At 39.2% G+C, this 16,129-nt stretch overlaps 1 protein-coding gene across 8 annotated transcripts in view; it reads right to left on the bottom strand.

Annotated features, from left to right (window-relative positions):
* Window positions 1–16,129, bottom strand: part of NIN (ninein) — a 108,897-nt gene that overhangs the window by 8,430 nt on the left and 84,338 nt on the right. For 4 of the 8 annotated variants that reach the window (XM_065593968.1, XM_065593970.1, XM_065593971.1 and 1 more), the window contains 7 exons: window positions 15,562–15,684; window positions 14,513–14,626; window positions 13,495–13,641; window positions 11,823–12,002; window positions 10,165–10,314; window positions 8,708–8,809; window positions 3,985–4,185 (listed from right to left, as the gene is read on the bottom strand). In XM_065593968.1, the coding sequence (XP_065450040.1) occupies window positions 3,985–4,185; window positions 8,708–8,809; window positions 10,165–10,314; window positions 11,823–12,002; window positions 13,495–13,641; window positions 14,513–14,626; window positions 15,562–15,684 (1,017 nt within the window). Of the gene's footprint in view, window positions 1–127; window positions 331–1,661; window positions 1,709–3,984; window positions 4,186–6,963; window positions 7,025–8,707; window positions 8,810–10,164; window positions 10,315–11,822; window positions 12,003–13,494; window positions 13,642–14,512; window positions 14,627–15,561; window positions 15,685–16,129 lie in introns of those variants that run through there. The other 4 variants (XM_065593974.1, XM_065593973.1, XR_010600837.1 and 1 more) reach the window with 3 other exon arrangements.

The raw sequence follows: 16,129 nt of genomic DNA, 5'->3' as shown, positions 1-16,129 counted from the left end.
TTCCACAATGAACAAGTCAACAATTTAAATAACATAAATAAAAAGGATTTGTAACAAATTGAAAAATGACAGCTTGTGAATTTTCTTCACAGAATAGGTTCTACACAAATAAATAGGAAAAACATAATACTGTAGAGGGTTTTTTTATTGTTGTTTTTTTGTTTTTAAAGCACAGAATAATTTGATCCTCAAATTTCTCAGCTTATGCCAGTTTGAGTGTAAGTAAGTTTATCATTGTAAGGAATGAGATCATTAGCAGCCAAGCTTTCAGAGGTGCCCAATCCTCCTGTAGGAATCTGCATGCACTGCTCGCTGCTCCGGTAGCAAGGCCTAGAGAAAGAAGGCAAGTGGGACACTTCACCCTGATATCAAGATTTTTTTTTTTTTTAAATACATACACTGCTATTAAAGCAAACCACCACCAAGCAAGCAAAGCAAAACAAACAAAAGCAACAGTCATCACAGAGCATGCAGAGAATCACAAATTATATTTTTCTAAATATTTGTACAAGCACTAAACAAATGCAGTTGTGAAGACATTCAGAAAATGTTTTCTAGGTGTAAGGACTCTTCAGATGGCTCACCAACATCAATTTTGCAGGGACTTTTTTTGGGGTGGGGAATGTCAATTAACTTTATGCAGTTGCTAATTAGAAAAAGTGAAGCTGTAAACTTCTGGTTAGAGAAATACAGCTGCCACAATATGTATATAGTCTCATTATTGTTGGGAGACGAGCAGCATCTGCCTGAAGGGTGTAGTCCAATTCAACTACATTAGAAAGTTCTCAGCATTTCCATTATAAACCTAGTTTGTAAAGAGTCTATATCTGGGACACACAAATTGGCTCTAGGCTAAAACTGTATTCTGAAAGGGGTTTCACTACAATAAGTTGCATTTTAAAATTGTAAAATTCAAAAAACAATCTGGACGAAGTTTTTTGGTGTTTATACTGTGTCCACACAGGGATAAAGTGAGGGACAACCAATTTTTAAACGTATTTTGGACAGATTAATCATGTTAGAAAGCGAGGCATTAAACAAGCGCAGATTCGAAAACATATGGAAAAAGAACTGGTTAGGTGGCGGGGGCACTTCGTAGTTGAAAGGTTATTGTATATGGAGGAGGAAGTGAAAGAAGCACAGGGATTGCTGTTGGGGCTAATATTTCCAATTCTGTCTGTACTATAAGTAACACAGGAAAGTATCAAAGTTTGCACTCAACATCGAGACAGACCAAAAAATAAAATAATGTAGATGAAGGATCTCGAGTTCAGAAAGGTCTAGAGTAGACAGGTTAGTGTGAGTAACAGACGGCTCAAGAGTTTCAATTGAGAGAACTTGAAGTCCTGAGAACAAAAACAGTGATCCTGAAGGGCAACAGCTTGACAGTGATTACAGATGGAACAAGGACAGAACATGGCGATGACAAAAAAAGCAAACAAAACTGGAACAGAAAAGGAGCACACAGTACAACTCAAGCACAAAGTTTATCACCATCACTCTACTTGTATGCATATTTACTGTACCTAATTTTAGGCACCTTATTAGGGAAAGGCCTTGGAGCTAGTAGAGCTCTGTAGGAGTGCAGCAGCAGGAGTAACACCAGGACTAGGTGGGTTAAATGTATACAGATAGCATGGAAAATCTGGGGTTGTACTCACTGGTGAAATGACGGTGGAGAGGGGATATGACGCAAGTTTTCAAGATGCTAAAGGGGACATTGAAACGCAAATAAGCTTTCAACTAAACGTTTACCCTAGGAATCAACTAAGGGAAAAAAAGCAAGGTGTTTTTACAGAGGAATGTTCTATCTTGTGCTGAACTAGAAGCAGCTAACAAAGATATAGTCCTTGACCATACTGAAAAAGTGCTCTGCTGTAACAAAATTGATTAAAAAAAATATATATATATCAATCTGCTTAAACCTATGTGAACCCTTATTGTAGATACAGTAGAGCTAGTGTAACTTTTTTTTAATATCAATTTAGTTTGCTTAAGCTGTATCACTGTAAGAAAGGGATAAACAGGTTTTAAGTACATCTATAATAGAGATTTGCACAGGTTTAACTAGATTGATTTTTAAAATCTAATTCAATGCAGTTTTCCAGTATAGACAAGGCCTTGCAGAGATACCCAACAGGAAAGATTTACACATTATTCACCTGCAGAACCACTATTTATAGCATGTAGTCAGCTTATGCTTGATGAGCTCTCAAATAATTTAAAAACTTTTTCTTGTTTTAAAAAACAAACAAACAAACAACCTTACATACTCTTAAGACAGTTCACAGTATGTTAACTTGCAGAAGCTGCTATAAGATTGCTTTTTTTCCTGCCTTTTTTTGTTTGCTTTTAAATAACAAAATTTCAGACTAAACCTTACACTCTACCTGTCACACTCTGTCACCCAAGACCTTAACATATGGTAATATTGCCTTCTTGTCATCATCAGAGTGCCTGACAGAAGACCATACATGCAATATAATTTGTATTTAATTCATCCTGCTGTGCTTGCCTTTCGTTTCCCTGCTTTTGGATGATGTGTCTCATCCTTAAATATTTAATGCTCTTAAAAATAAAAATGGCATCACCGAAGAGGTTTGTCATTTTTGTTGAAAAAGTCCATTCAAGTACATGGCACTTGGCAGGAGTATGAATTTTCCGATAGAGCTATCCCTTTTACCCCAACCCAGTCTGTATAGAGCCTACATATGAGTGAGTCCCCAAAAGATACGGTTATGAATTGATTTTCATTGTTTTTATGCTGAAAAAGTATTCTGTGTTGCAACTCCTTCTCCCAGGATAAACTTTATACTCTTGTAAACAATGATGAAGAGACAGCACGATGACAAGTTTCTTACCCCGTGAAACTTAAAACACTATTGCTACATAAAAACACAGATAAACTGAGCATGTTCAAAGGCTCTTCCTAACTTTAAAAAAATTTCAATTTTTGAAAGCTCAAGGCTTTAAAGAAAAATGCTACCGAGCTTAGTCTACTTTGAGTGTAAGATTGTGTTTAAATTTAAGCTTTTGTGTTTAAGAGATATGGGGGAAGCGTTTACAGTAGTGTTTTTTAATCAACGTTATCTGAAGCTTTACCTCCCTCCATAAAAGGAAATCAGGCAAACATTCTGGTTTACATATAAGGCAGAGACCAGTCCTTTGGGTACCTCTTTTGCTTTTGAAGCAATTTAAAGTGGCAGAGAGAAACTCCCCAAACTGTAGTTTACACTGGAAATGCCAGCTTTCATACCAGTGCTTCTGCATTATCTCCTATAACACACTTCTTGCACATTTGGGTTATACTTTATTGTTCAAATAGTAAAGAAACTGGATGACAACTGCATTGAAAATCCCACCCCATGTGAATGGTGGCCACAATTTAGTCTTGAAAATACATTTTGAATTTTCCTTCAGAAATGGCAACAGTATATACATTTTATCATAACGCCACCTTCCAGAATGTCTCCTCCTATGACCTGAGAATAATGAAGATGCAGTGACACTTTCAGAAGTGGGTTTAAGTGTCTGTATGATGTCAGGCAACATTTGACACACCTGGACTCCATGAGGCAGTAATATACTTTGCTAGTTCTGTATGCTTTAGATACAGATGTTTGTGCAGTTTATAGTTGTGCTGTACCTTTAAAACTGTGTAGTTTCATATTTGATCACATATTAAAAATATAAATAAAAACAGTACTGTCAAATCAAAAATGTAGATCAAAAGGAGAAAAGCTAGTAATATCTAGCTGGGAATGGTTAATACTCAGGAGAATTAGAAAGACTGCACAATTAAGCTATGGTCTCAGTCAAATGACATGCAAACTGAGGGCATGCTATACAGATATTTGTATTAGGAAGATACCATTATTTTTGAACTGGCATAAACAGAGAAAGGATCACGTCAGAATGAAAAAAACAGGACAGTTAATCAATACATTTTCTAACTCAGAAGCTGCACAGTAAAGAGAGTTGTACCTGTGGCATGTTTGTTTCAGAGGGTCTATTTTCAAGTTCCTCCTGCAGTCGTTGACTCCTCCTCTCTGCCTGCTGTAGCTGATGTTGGAGTTGCAGGAACTGCTCCTTGGGCACCATAGTACAGCCTTGCTGCTGGAGCTGCTGCAGCTCCCGAGAATGCTGGGATTGGCTAAGCATCACATTGGAGCTCGAGTGTAGCATCTGAGTAATAAAATAAAACCAGCCATTAGGAGCGATGTTGTTTACACTTCAAACCGCCCAAAAGAGCTATTTAGTAAGTAGCTATTTACTAGCATATGCTACAGGACCCTACTGGAAACCCGCTTCAAGTCTTCAGCGAGCTCTTTCTGAATAACTGGGTCAAACAAACTTGATCTGATGGCGAATACATGCACTGTGTTAACTATTCTGCAATAGCTCTATTTTTTACCCACAATAAGAAGTTATGAGGTTAACAAACCTTTGTGCATTTTCTAAAAGGAAAAATGTGTGCATGTTTGTTGTTTTAGTCTAATGAAATCTGACCTTTGATCCATGTTTTCCTGGGCCCCGTTTAAAATTTAGGCTAGTTACTGATAAGAGCCTGTCAACCCTAAATGAGCCATTGGTAATTTTTAAACTTCAATATTCATTTTGTTTAGACTTGATCTTAACAGCATTAGCTGTAAGTTTAGTATTAAGGCACAGCAAAGCAACCAAGCAGGGGCTTGGCGAAAGGAGGCCGTGCAATTATTTACTTAGTAAAATGGGCTCAGGTCACTCCATTCTGATCCAAAGCTTTCCCAGTGTTCAGCAGTGCTCAGATCTGTGGGTTTGGTTTGGGGTCCAGCTCTAGTTTAATGGAATTTCATTAATATGCCAAAAGCCATTTTCCTGAAGGAAAACAGAGAGTAGGATGCTTTCATCTCAGTGCATGTAGGATTTAAGTCGTATAATGCTACTCATTATATCCCATTCAGATTTGTGTGACTAAAGCCTCATTCTTTATATTTACCCCTAAATGCTGGAAAACGGAAGCCTTTATATTTTCAGTTACTCAAGTGATGCCTCCAGCTACAGGCAGAGATTGCCAACAACCAAACAATTCGACTTCTGTGTACAGAAATGGAGTCTTGGAGGGGTTTCTTCAGATATGGGTGTGTTTAACAATCTGAAGAGGTTTCTTTACCATCAAAACCGGACGTCTTGTCTATCCTAGAAGAGGATAAACCCTCCAGAAAACCCTCTTTATGTAGACACAGCTTATACCCGCAAAAAAGTGCTTTTCCAGTTATAGTTTATACCAGTTCCCCAAGTGAACTAAGCTATACTATCCAAAGCACTTTTATGCCAGTATAACAGTGGCTGAACTAGGCCTTTTTGCATATAAATATGTTGGGGGTGGGGTGGGGAGGCCACAGGAATCACTTCCTTAACCAATATGTCATGCTACAAAACACCTAGTGAGGACTTGGCCTGAGAGGGTCTAACTTCTCTCTCTCTCATTCTGACAAAGTGCAGCTTTCAAGCAATGGGATGACACTGCTCAGATGAGGGCAAGACTGCAATGGGATTGCTGGCACGATCACATTACAAACATGGAAGTCTCAGCTGGGAGTTGTCTGACAAGTTTACAGATTAGAAGTCATTTATTTTGTTTTTAAATACCCACACAATTCAACGTGTGATTATTTAAGTTAACATTTTTCCAGACATTAACAATTGAATTTAAAAACAAAATTCCAGGCAAAGTTAGTTTATATCTAGAATCATTTGTGATATTTGAAAGAAAAAACAACAGTCAAGATATTCAGATTTTTAAAAAGACCAACATGCATTTGAATAAGATTGGACTGGTTCTATTCCTGTTAATCTATTTGATATACAATAGCTTGTTAAAAGGATGTATAATTAATCTGACACCTCAAAACACCTGCACTAGTCTCTTGAGTAAGGTGTTTGTGGTTTTTTAGTTCTGCAAACATGATTTTGCTTCTTCCCTCCCAAGTGGTGTGATTAAGAAGGATGCGTCAGCTAATATTTGTGGTTTTACTCCGTGGGCGTGTCTATATTGGGAACCATAGTGGTATGAACTCCTGTGCCCTGTCTATGCTACGGCTTTCACCTTGGGCTGCCCTGGTGCAGGAAACAAGGAAGTTATACGATGTTTTCAGTGTAGACAAGCCCTGTGTGTTAATTTTCTACAGGAGAATCAGAACTTTCTCCTGAATCAAATACACAGTGTTCAAAGGCTAATCTCCTCCTTTCTCCAAAATACAGGCTAAGAAAGAATTCTATCTATATTCTCTGCAGATCTGACGGGTTTTATCAAAAAAGCATTTCAGTTAATAGGACACAATGAAACACAGTAATGACTAATGGAGGACTCTAGAACATGAGCACAGATGCTAGCAGTACCTCAAGAGAATAAAGGCAAAGAAACATTGTCTGTCTAGACAGAAAAAAAACCCGAAGTATAATCTTTTGCCATTCTAATCTGCTAGGGAAAGAGTACCAAGAACTGCATTCCTTAAAAGATTTAAGCTGTCATGTAGTCTGACTGCATTTAAAAGAGTGCCCGGCAGTTCAGTGAAAGGCATGCAACATATCCGATGTTAACGAAGAGACATTGCCAACCCTCTCAAGAAAGTAAATGGCCGTTTAATAAATGAAAAAAGAAAAATGAAATTTCAGAGCCACTTTTCATTTTGTGACGTCAAAAGTTTATCCGTTATGACTTTTCAAATAATTTTGGGAACAGACTTCGAAAGGTATGCCACATTTCTGGACCTAGAGGATGGAACATTCATGATATATCCACATCCTTTAGTGTAAGCAATACGGCATTGGAACTAAGTATCGTCATAGCTATGTTACAATGAATAGTGACTCCTTTACAGATATGGAGTGTTACAAACCCAATACAATTAGTAGCATAGTAAAGAAACAAAAATGAGATTTCTCCGTGCTATGGTAGTACATTGAAAGTGATTGCTCTACCTTCACACACTATCTCAGACAGAGCACTGCACCCTTCTCTGCTAGTTCCAACCACTGAGTTCTAGGCACAGGTTAGCCACAGACAAAAGGAGAACAAGCACAAGAGAGAAAGTCAGAGTAGTTAGGATGTGCAAAGTGCTAAGTGAGTTTTATACACACCTGTTGGAAAAAGATTAGGAAAGAGCACAGAAAAATCTTGCATGTTACTAGATAAAGTTTTTTAAGAGAATGCATTTCCACGTATGGTAAAGAAACAGCCAAAAGCATTAACAGTCCAGTCTAACAGTATATCTGGGTTCCCATGATTTCAATTGTCTTACATGGAATGGAAAATTTAATTGTTTTGAGCATATATAAAACAACAGTATTTTGGACATTCTGTCAGCCATTAATTCTCTCTTCTTATGGAAATGTTATAGTAATATTTTAAGTTACGTAACTGAATTAGTGTTTTCTGATAGTCTATTTGGGGCCTATTTCTAGCCCATTATCTAGGCACTTTTTGAAGTCTTATAATATATCTTGCTAAGCAAGCATCCTCTGGGAGATACTCTCATTTTTATTTTGGCACAAGACTTGATTTTGCTTCACCATTCTCTCCTTCAAGTTTAGGGGATAAAGTCAGACAGAAGGTCATGAGTTCAAAGTTCACATTCAGCTGCAAAATATTTCCATCATAAATAAGAGAAACCTTTTAAATTCTATTTTCATAAATTTGTTTCAAGCACATAATTAAATTAGGCAGATTAATAAGTTAGGAGGACAGGCCATTTTTTTTTCTTTTCTTTGTTCATATGACCCATCTTGTGTTACTGGCTCTTGAAGGGAGCAGGAGGAATTTAGAATAAGACTCCCAGAAAATTGCTATTTTCCAGCAGGACTAGTAAATTTGTCTGATATTTGGTTGTTAAAAAGCAAGTTTTCAAAATTAACATGCATGGTCCTTAAGCTGTAAAAGGTTATAAGTGAGTAGTTTTATACACTTATAATTAATAGCTCCCTAAAATTATAATTTGCATACTAATGTTGCCAAATAAGGTTTGGCTAGAAACATTGAGAGTCTTTACCCTTATCTGTGGATACAAAAAAAATCTCCCCGTCTTCCATTTGATCATGACCCTGAAGTAGCTGTAGTTTCTTCTTACAACTTCTGACAAACATCCCCCTTTGTCGGAGCACATTTGTCATGAAGCATAATTCCTTGATTAATGGGGATGTGACTGGGCATTTGCAAGAGACTTCTACCTGGCCAGCCTTATCAGTTTAAGTTTGCACATTAATGTATCGTATTCCTATCCCACTGAGACAAAGAAAATATCTTTAAATACATCATCTATAGCAGTGTTTCCCAAACTTGGGACGCCGCTTGTGTAGGGAAAGCCCCTGGCGGGCCGGGCCGGTTTATTTACCTGCCGCGTCTGCAGGTCTGGCTGATCACGGCTCCCACTGGCCGCGGTTCGCTGCTCCAGGCCAATGGGAGCTGCTGGAAGCGGCGGCCAGTATGTCCCTCGGCCCGCGCCACTTCCAGCAGCTCCCATTGGCCTGGAGCAGCGAACCATGGCCAGTGGGCGCCGCGATTGGCCAGACCTGCGGACGCGGCAGGTAAACAAACCGGCCTGGCCCACCAGGGGCTTTCCCTACACAAGTGGCGTCCCAAGTTTGGGAAACACTGATCTATAGATACCATGAGATACTGGTCCCATTTCTTCTCTATTCAATAACGTTAACATTTATTGAAAGGTACCTCCATTAGTTGTTCATCCAGTTTGACTTGCTTTTTTCTTAGCCCTTCATTTTCCAAATTGATGGTTTCCAATTCATGCTCAAGTGAATTCATCTGACTGATCTGTAAAAAGAGAAGATCTTCCCTTAGGAATGTTGTTTTGCGTGGAAAGAACTGTATATCTAACAAAAATACCCACAAAACGTTCTGAGAGCTATGAGATGCTTTCCTGGAAGTATCTGAATAATCCTATTAAATGCCTGTCCCCTGCCTTCCACTCTTCTAACAATTTCCTCCCCCCCCCCCTCAGTTTTTCTGTACATAAAATAAGAATAAGGCATAATAAGATTTAAAACTGACTTTTATAAACAAATTGATTGTAAACGGTGTAATACAAATAATTAATTTATATTTTAACCATTCATATTCTATATAATGAAATACTTCAAGCATAGTTACGGTTAGGTAGCAAATGGTTAACACATTATGAGAAATGTATGTATAGTTTGTTATGTCGGTTGTTTTTGTTGTGTGTACATGTACATATGTACACAACATTTTGTAAAAAGTTAATAGGAAAAGAGAAATGTAGTTTGGCTTATGGTTTTATCCACTTTGTTTAATAACATCTACATTAAACCATATATCTCAGTACTTCAAGAAAAACCGCTAGTAAGGAGACAAAGAATAAGTAAGCAAGTACTCAATGTTTGCAATGTTGTAGCCATGTTGGTCCCAGGACTCTCTCAAGTATTCAATATCAGACTAATACTAAACACATTTGACATAAATGGAAACCATCTCTGAGACTGATGTAGAAATGCAGAACCCCTAAACTGCAGGTTGAAGAATGTGTGAAACAACTGAATCTCATGAACTAAAGCTGGGATACAAGAGCGGCGTATCCAAGGACTCTTCAAAAAAAGGCCAAAGGATACATGTTGTTTAGAGTTTATGTGTTCCAATACTACATTTTACTCTGAGCAGGTTCAGGGTTAGCTTTCATTGTCAGGAACAGGACAGGTTGACCACTTAACAGCCTTGCAGTCTTGCTTTGGTAAATTGCAAACCTCCCAGAGCAATAAGAAAATGTGGCTTTCAACATGAAATTCGTATAGTCAAGATTAAGGACCTGTGCCTGACAGTACTTCATGCATGCAGATGAGCAAGTGCTTAGAGAGACCCATCCTGATCATGCTGGATAGGCTGCAGAACCTCACTCAGGACAGACACCATAAATATGTAAAACGTTGCACACCTACACCAGTCATGTCACCTATTTATCTATACACAGAAAACCCAAGAGTGCCTGCCCAAGTTCCATAAGATTTCACAAGAGCAGCACACAACTCACAAAGAAGATTTCTATGTAGCTGAGTAAAATTATAGAGTTTCATCTGATCAAATGCCATTGCAGCAAAACTAGTGACGCATTGAAGCCAGAAAAAGTGTTATTTGTTTTACGGTCTGAAACTAACCCTCCTGTGAGCAGAAGACAATTCCTTCTGAAGCTGTTCACACTCCCTCTTCAAGCTTAATTTCTCTTGCTCTATGGCTTTCACAATACCAGACTGGCTTTGATGTTTTTGGTGCTTCATGGAAAGGATCGCAGATTCCAACTGCCGGATCTAATGAGAGCACAGATTGAACAAGGAACACAGCAAGGCATCGTAGAGCATTAAGAATCTATTTTCTATTCAAGATTCCACTGGCTAGCATATCCAAACTGACCTGATCTAAAGCAAATCAAATTTCAATGAACTGAATTTAAATGTAAGCTACCAACCTATTTCCTAGCCACAATATTTTCTACTTATTTTTATACATTTAGTAAAGTAACTGAACAGAGTCCGCCCTTCTCCCTACTACTGGGAACCAAAAAATTTGTGAATTCCAGTAAAGCAGTGGTTCTCAACCAGGGATACATGTACCCCTGGGGTATGCAGTGGTCTTCCAGGGGATACATCAACTCATCTAGATATGAAACTAGGCACCTAACAGGCTACATTAAAAGCACTAGCAAAGTCAGTACAAACTAAAATTTCATACAGACAATGACTTTATACTGCTCTATATACTATACACTGGAATGCAAGTACAATTTATATTCCAATTAATTTATTTTATATCATAATTGTATAGTAACAATGAGAAAGTAAGCAATTTTTCAGTAATAGTATGCTGTGACACTTTTGTATTTGTATGTCTGATTTTATAAGCAAGTAGTTTAAGTGAGGTGTAATGGGGGGTATGCAAGACAAATCAGACTCCTGAAAGGGGTACAGTAGTCTGGAAAGGTTGAGAGCCACTGCAGTAAAGGTCTTCTTTAAAAAGGAAGTTTAATGGTTTTCAATTAATTTACAAGCCAGCCTATAGCAGTTTTCTATTAAGGTTAGATTAAACACGATGAGTTCTCAACCATCAAGTCTCCCTAAACCAGGAGCACTGTTTTTAAAACAAAAAAGTTCATAAGCCTTGGTCTACTCCAGCGGTCAGCAACGTTTGGCACGCGGCTCGCCAGGGAAAGCACCCTGGCGGGCCGAGCCAGTTTATTTACCTGCTGACGCGGAAAGTTAAGCTGATCGCGGCCCCCACTGGCCGCGGTTCGCCGTCCCGGGCCAATGGGGGCGGCAGGAAGCCACAGCCAGCACATCCCTCGCCTACGCCACTTCCCGCCGTCCCCATTGGCCCGGGACGGCGAACCGCGGCCAGTGGGGGCCGCAATTGGCTGAACTTTCCACGTCAGCAGGTAAATAAACTGGCCTGGCCTGCCAGGGTGCTTACCCTGGCGAGCCGCGTGCCAAACGTTGCCGACCCCTGGTCTACTCTTAAAACTTATACCAAAACAGCTATGATGGTAAGGGGTGTGAAAAACCACACATCCCCTACTGACCTAGCTATGCCAACAAATCCCCAGCATAGACACAGATATGCTGACAGAGGAGTGCTTCTGCTAGCATAGGTAACGTTGTTCGAGGAGATGGTGGCAACGCTGTTATGCAATCCTACTGCGATATTTCTATGAAAAACTAGTGAGCATCATTTTTTTTTGTGTATTGCAAGTGCAAAATGGGCATCATCACAGGGGTTCTGCCATCATGCAGTCACTATTAGAGTGTTAGCTCTCTCAAGTTACCTTCTCCCTGGAATGAGTTAGATCTGTTCTAGTGTTCTGGACCTCTCTCTGGAGTCTCTCATTCTCTTGCCTCAGCAGCTGCTGCTCCTGTTTAATCAGCTGCTCGAGTTCATCCCAGTGCAGCTTCTTCTGCTGGTTCTGCAGCCCTGAGGAATGCACAGCCAGTTCTAGAACCCGATTCTTAAGACAGACAGAATTGCAGGGTTAGGCCTTAAACAAAGAAGCAGATATTTTCTGTCTTCAGAAAGATTTTGCATTTACCAGGAACTCCGTAAACTCTGAGATTTACAAATGAATTTCTGTTTTCCTGCTTCCCTACATCCAGTTTCTTTCAAATAACCAAGGTGCTAATCACAGGGAAAAAAAAAAAAAAAAAAAAAAAACCCCAGAGGGTTTTCCTCTTAGCTGAAACCACAGTTGACAAGTCACCAGTTAAATGTCAGAATGGTTAGTAGGAGTGTTCTTAGCCCAACTATAAAAATCAAGCAAACTGCCCCACTTCCAAGCCTCATCAGGCAAGTAATAGCATGCAGTTTTATAGATATAATTTGGTCCTGGTTCTAACATTCAGAAAAAAAAAATCTCATACCTCTTTTCCATGTGGACACAAAGTATTTCACAGTTATAATATAAACCATGCAAGCAAATCAGGATAGTGATTACAAGATTGATCCCTACACCCCTCCCCAAGTATTCGTGTTCCTTATCTATTAACAAAGTAAAGGGACAGGCTGTTATAATGAACTCTTTTTTGAAAGGACACAGTGGAACTGAAAATTGAGTCTATTTCCCAATCATTAGTTCCACTTGTTAGGACAACTGCAGTCTAAAAAGTCTCTGAAGCCCCACTCTGGTACAGGACTGTAGTTCTACCTAGTCAACGGTGTAAATAACTCTACAGATTTTTTTTTTTTTTGAAAGTTTACTCTGAGGCAGCGCCAAAATATCCCTTTTAACGAGAAAGATCATTTAAACGGGAGGTTCTGATTGATCTTAACCTGCCCGAACACCCATATAACTAGATTTTAAGTCTATTTTAAGTGCAAGTTACCACAGATCTGAGTGTGGGTTACAGTTATGGAGGACCAGCTAAAACTTATGATGAACAAATATCTTCACAAAAAGGGAAGGATGATAACTAACTATGCTCTTTTGTCCTCTTGTATTCTTTGAATACAAACACCAGACTGATGAAGTAAAGAAAGAGTTGGCTAAACCTTCTTCTACTCGGACTTCCTCAAAGAAACCTGACTGGAAGGTGCTGTTTTTTATAGGCCTTTATAATGGAAATCCAAGGCTGGAGGGTACCCAGATAAAAGCCTTCTGCAATCCCTATCTTTTGACAGTTTTATTGGGGTCTCTCTCTTAAGAAACAAAGTGGGGAAGGAACTAGATTTCCATTATTCCCAAGATGTCCACAATTAAATATGTAATTGCTACTTGCTCAAGACTCTACCACTGTTTATGTTCTTAACCAACAAAAATACTTAAGTGCTTGTGCATTAATAAAATATTATGATATGCAGGATACGCTGACTGGCTTCAAAAGACAGCAGCAATTGCAATTCCTTTCATTGAAATTTGTGGGTAATCAATAAGCTGGGGTATACAAAGCTGTAAGAGTTATTCTGAGATCATGCTAGTATGGTAAAGGTAGCTCTTCAAGAATTACCTTATCATTGGCATTTTGCAGTTGCTTGTGTAGTGACATCACTTCCTGTTTAAGAGCCTCCTTCTCCTGCTGGGTCACCCGTAGGTCTGATTTTAGCCGTGACATTGGAAGGTTGATATTTTGTAGAGCTTCATCTAGACTCTGAACCTGAAATGCACACAGAAGGACAGCTTTAGACTTGCTGCAATGAAGAAACAGAAATTCTGCCTGCTGGTCAAAGCAAAATAAAACAAACAGTTCGACTACAGTGAATTTAGACTCTGTATATAAATTTGGTACAACAATGATTTATCTGTGGAAGTGCCTATAATAGGAGTATAGCGAGGATCATCGAGGATCCTTAATGAATGGGGTGATGAATAGGATCTCTGCCTGACACAAGGAAGAGGTGAAGAAGAAAAATCATAATTCTGTCAGCTATTCCAGAAAGATGCCAGATGACTTGAGCTGCCATTTCAAGTTACCAGCCACATAACACACTGAATGCAACACTCATGCATCCGCCTTCCCCTCCCGTAATATTTTCCTGCTCAAGGAGGAAATGTGAAGGATTTCTGCTGAGGTTATTCCTGGCAATTCAGGGCAACTATGGTACCACAACTGCTGTCAGCCAAGCAAGCCGCCTCTTCTCCTTTCCTCCCCCAGCAGGCCAGGTGGGAGAAGAGAGGCAGCAGCAGGAGAGGAAAGGGTTGTGGTGTTTAGTACTAGCTAGTGCAGAATCTCTCTTTACAGGTATACCGGGCAACTGGGAAGCAGGCGTAAGCAAAGGGGAATCTAACAGTAGAAGTGAAACCACAGCTATCCCCCCAGGGAGAAATTTACCCATCGCATGTTACACGTTCACTCACCCCTATGATAAATTCACTAAAGGAGCGCCTCAAAATGTCCCAGGTATGAATTGCATATCACCTTTGTACAAAGGACAAGAGGACTATTTGGTACGAACTCCTGCCTGGTCCAAGGGGCTAACAAAAATGTCTATTCTTCAGAAGGATCAAAACAAAAGGCATTACTGTACCTTTTCTTGGGAGACTGTGAGCTGCGTTTTCAGTGTCTGACTTTGTTGTTCCCAGGACTTTTGCTCCTGCTTCAAGCTGGCAATAACATTCTCTAAGAAGTTCACTTTAGCTACCTGAAATGAGAGCAAGGAAGAATATATAGAATGACAACGTACCACTAGTCTGTAAGCAAAATATTGCTGGGGATTTCTCTCTCCAGCTCATGTTGACGTTGATGAGAGTTGAGCTGAATGGGGTTTCAGATAAAGAAAGTGTAGTATAGCAAGGAACTAACAAGAATATATACAATTTGCACGCTAGATACACTGCTTGAGTTCTAAGCCACCAGTTTAGAAAAGAAAGGCGCAGGTTACAGTGAAAATACAATCTTGTTGCCGGCTGCCTTTTTGACTGGTGGTTTTATTACATCTACTAAAGTCCATGGTACAATCAAGGTTGGGTGTACTCCAGGCTGAACTGGACCTGAGCTCTGCATCAAGGTCCCTGGGTTCCTGGTATGGAAAAAAAAATGTTGACATTAAACTGATATAGGACACTCAATCCAGAATGTAAGAGTGTTCCCTCAGATTTGCACCAAAATAAAGTGTGAATTATAATTGAATTAGTTATTTCCTTTCCAGCTTGTGTCTCAAAAAGCTCAAACTAAATCATAAGAAGCCCGATTTAACCCAAAATGAGAGCATCCACCTAGCCTTCTCCACTGATTTAATGAAAAAGATTTTAAAACAAACCTTAAATTAAACCAGTGCAAAGTCTGCACGTAGACGAACCCCAAGGTCTAGAAACCCACATTTTAAAATGAAAGCTTAGACTCTGGAACACAAATTTGCTACAATTTGATTCTGCAGCAAATTCCAAACAAACAATGCAGAGCATATGGAGGCCCAGATATAAATACTGAAATAGTACCAGACACATTTGTCTGGCATAACTGTAAGAGGGGAAAAAAATAGCTAAGTTATTTCACAGAGTAATGTACTGTATAGGAATTAGGGCTGGACACAGCAAGTGGTTTGGGATATGGGTAAGCGTTTGCAGTTCTTATTACCTTATCAACACATCTGTTTAGTTCCTCGCTGAGGGCTTCTTTTTCTTTCAGCAGCTTTTCATTTTTAGTTATTACACTAGAAATTTCATTCTGGAAGTCAGAGAGATCAGGACATCTGGGCAGCTGTGGGAGACAGAAATCCCTCAGATCTGATCATATCAAGTAGCATTTCTGCTGCTGTTTAGGACTTTATTCACAAACATTTTAGACAGCTATTTCTATAGGGATCAGGGCCGCTTCAGGCTTGGCACAGTACAAATATATTTAAAAATACAGTCCCTGCCTTGGTTTAAGTGAAAGCTACAGTTAATTTCAACACACTGTTTTTCCATGTCTTTCTGAAAACTGCTCTGCCCGTATGCTAAATGCAAGACATACTTTCACTCTGTTTGCTGTTGGGATAACAATTGAGAGGGGACAGCATTTTTAGTCAGGTTGTTTAAAACTGTTTTGCTTTTGTTAATGCTCATGTAACTTTGACTAATGCTTAGGACGGGGTTGGCAACCTTTCAGAAGCGGTGTGCCGAGTTTTCATTTAATCACTGTAATTTAAGGTTTCGTGTGCCAG

The sequence above is a fragment of the Chrysemys picta genome, chromosome 4, assembly GCF_011386835.1.
Source record: "Chrysemys picta bellii isolate R12L10 chromosome 4, ASM1138683v2, whole genome shotgun sequence".
In the NCBI taxonomy this organism is placed as follows: domain Eukaryota; kingdom Metazoa; phylum Chordata; order Testudines; family Emydidae; genus Chrysemys; species Chrysemys picta.
The sequence above is the reverse complement of the archived record's forward strand: the minus strand, read 5'-3'. Positions and strand labels throughout refer to the sequence as shown.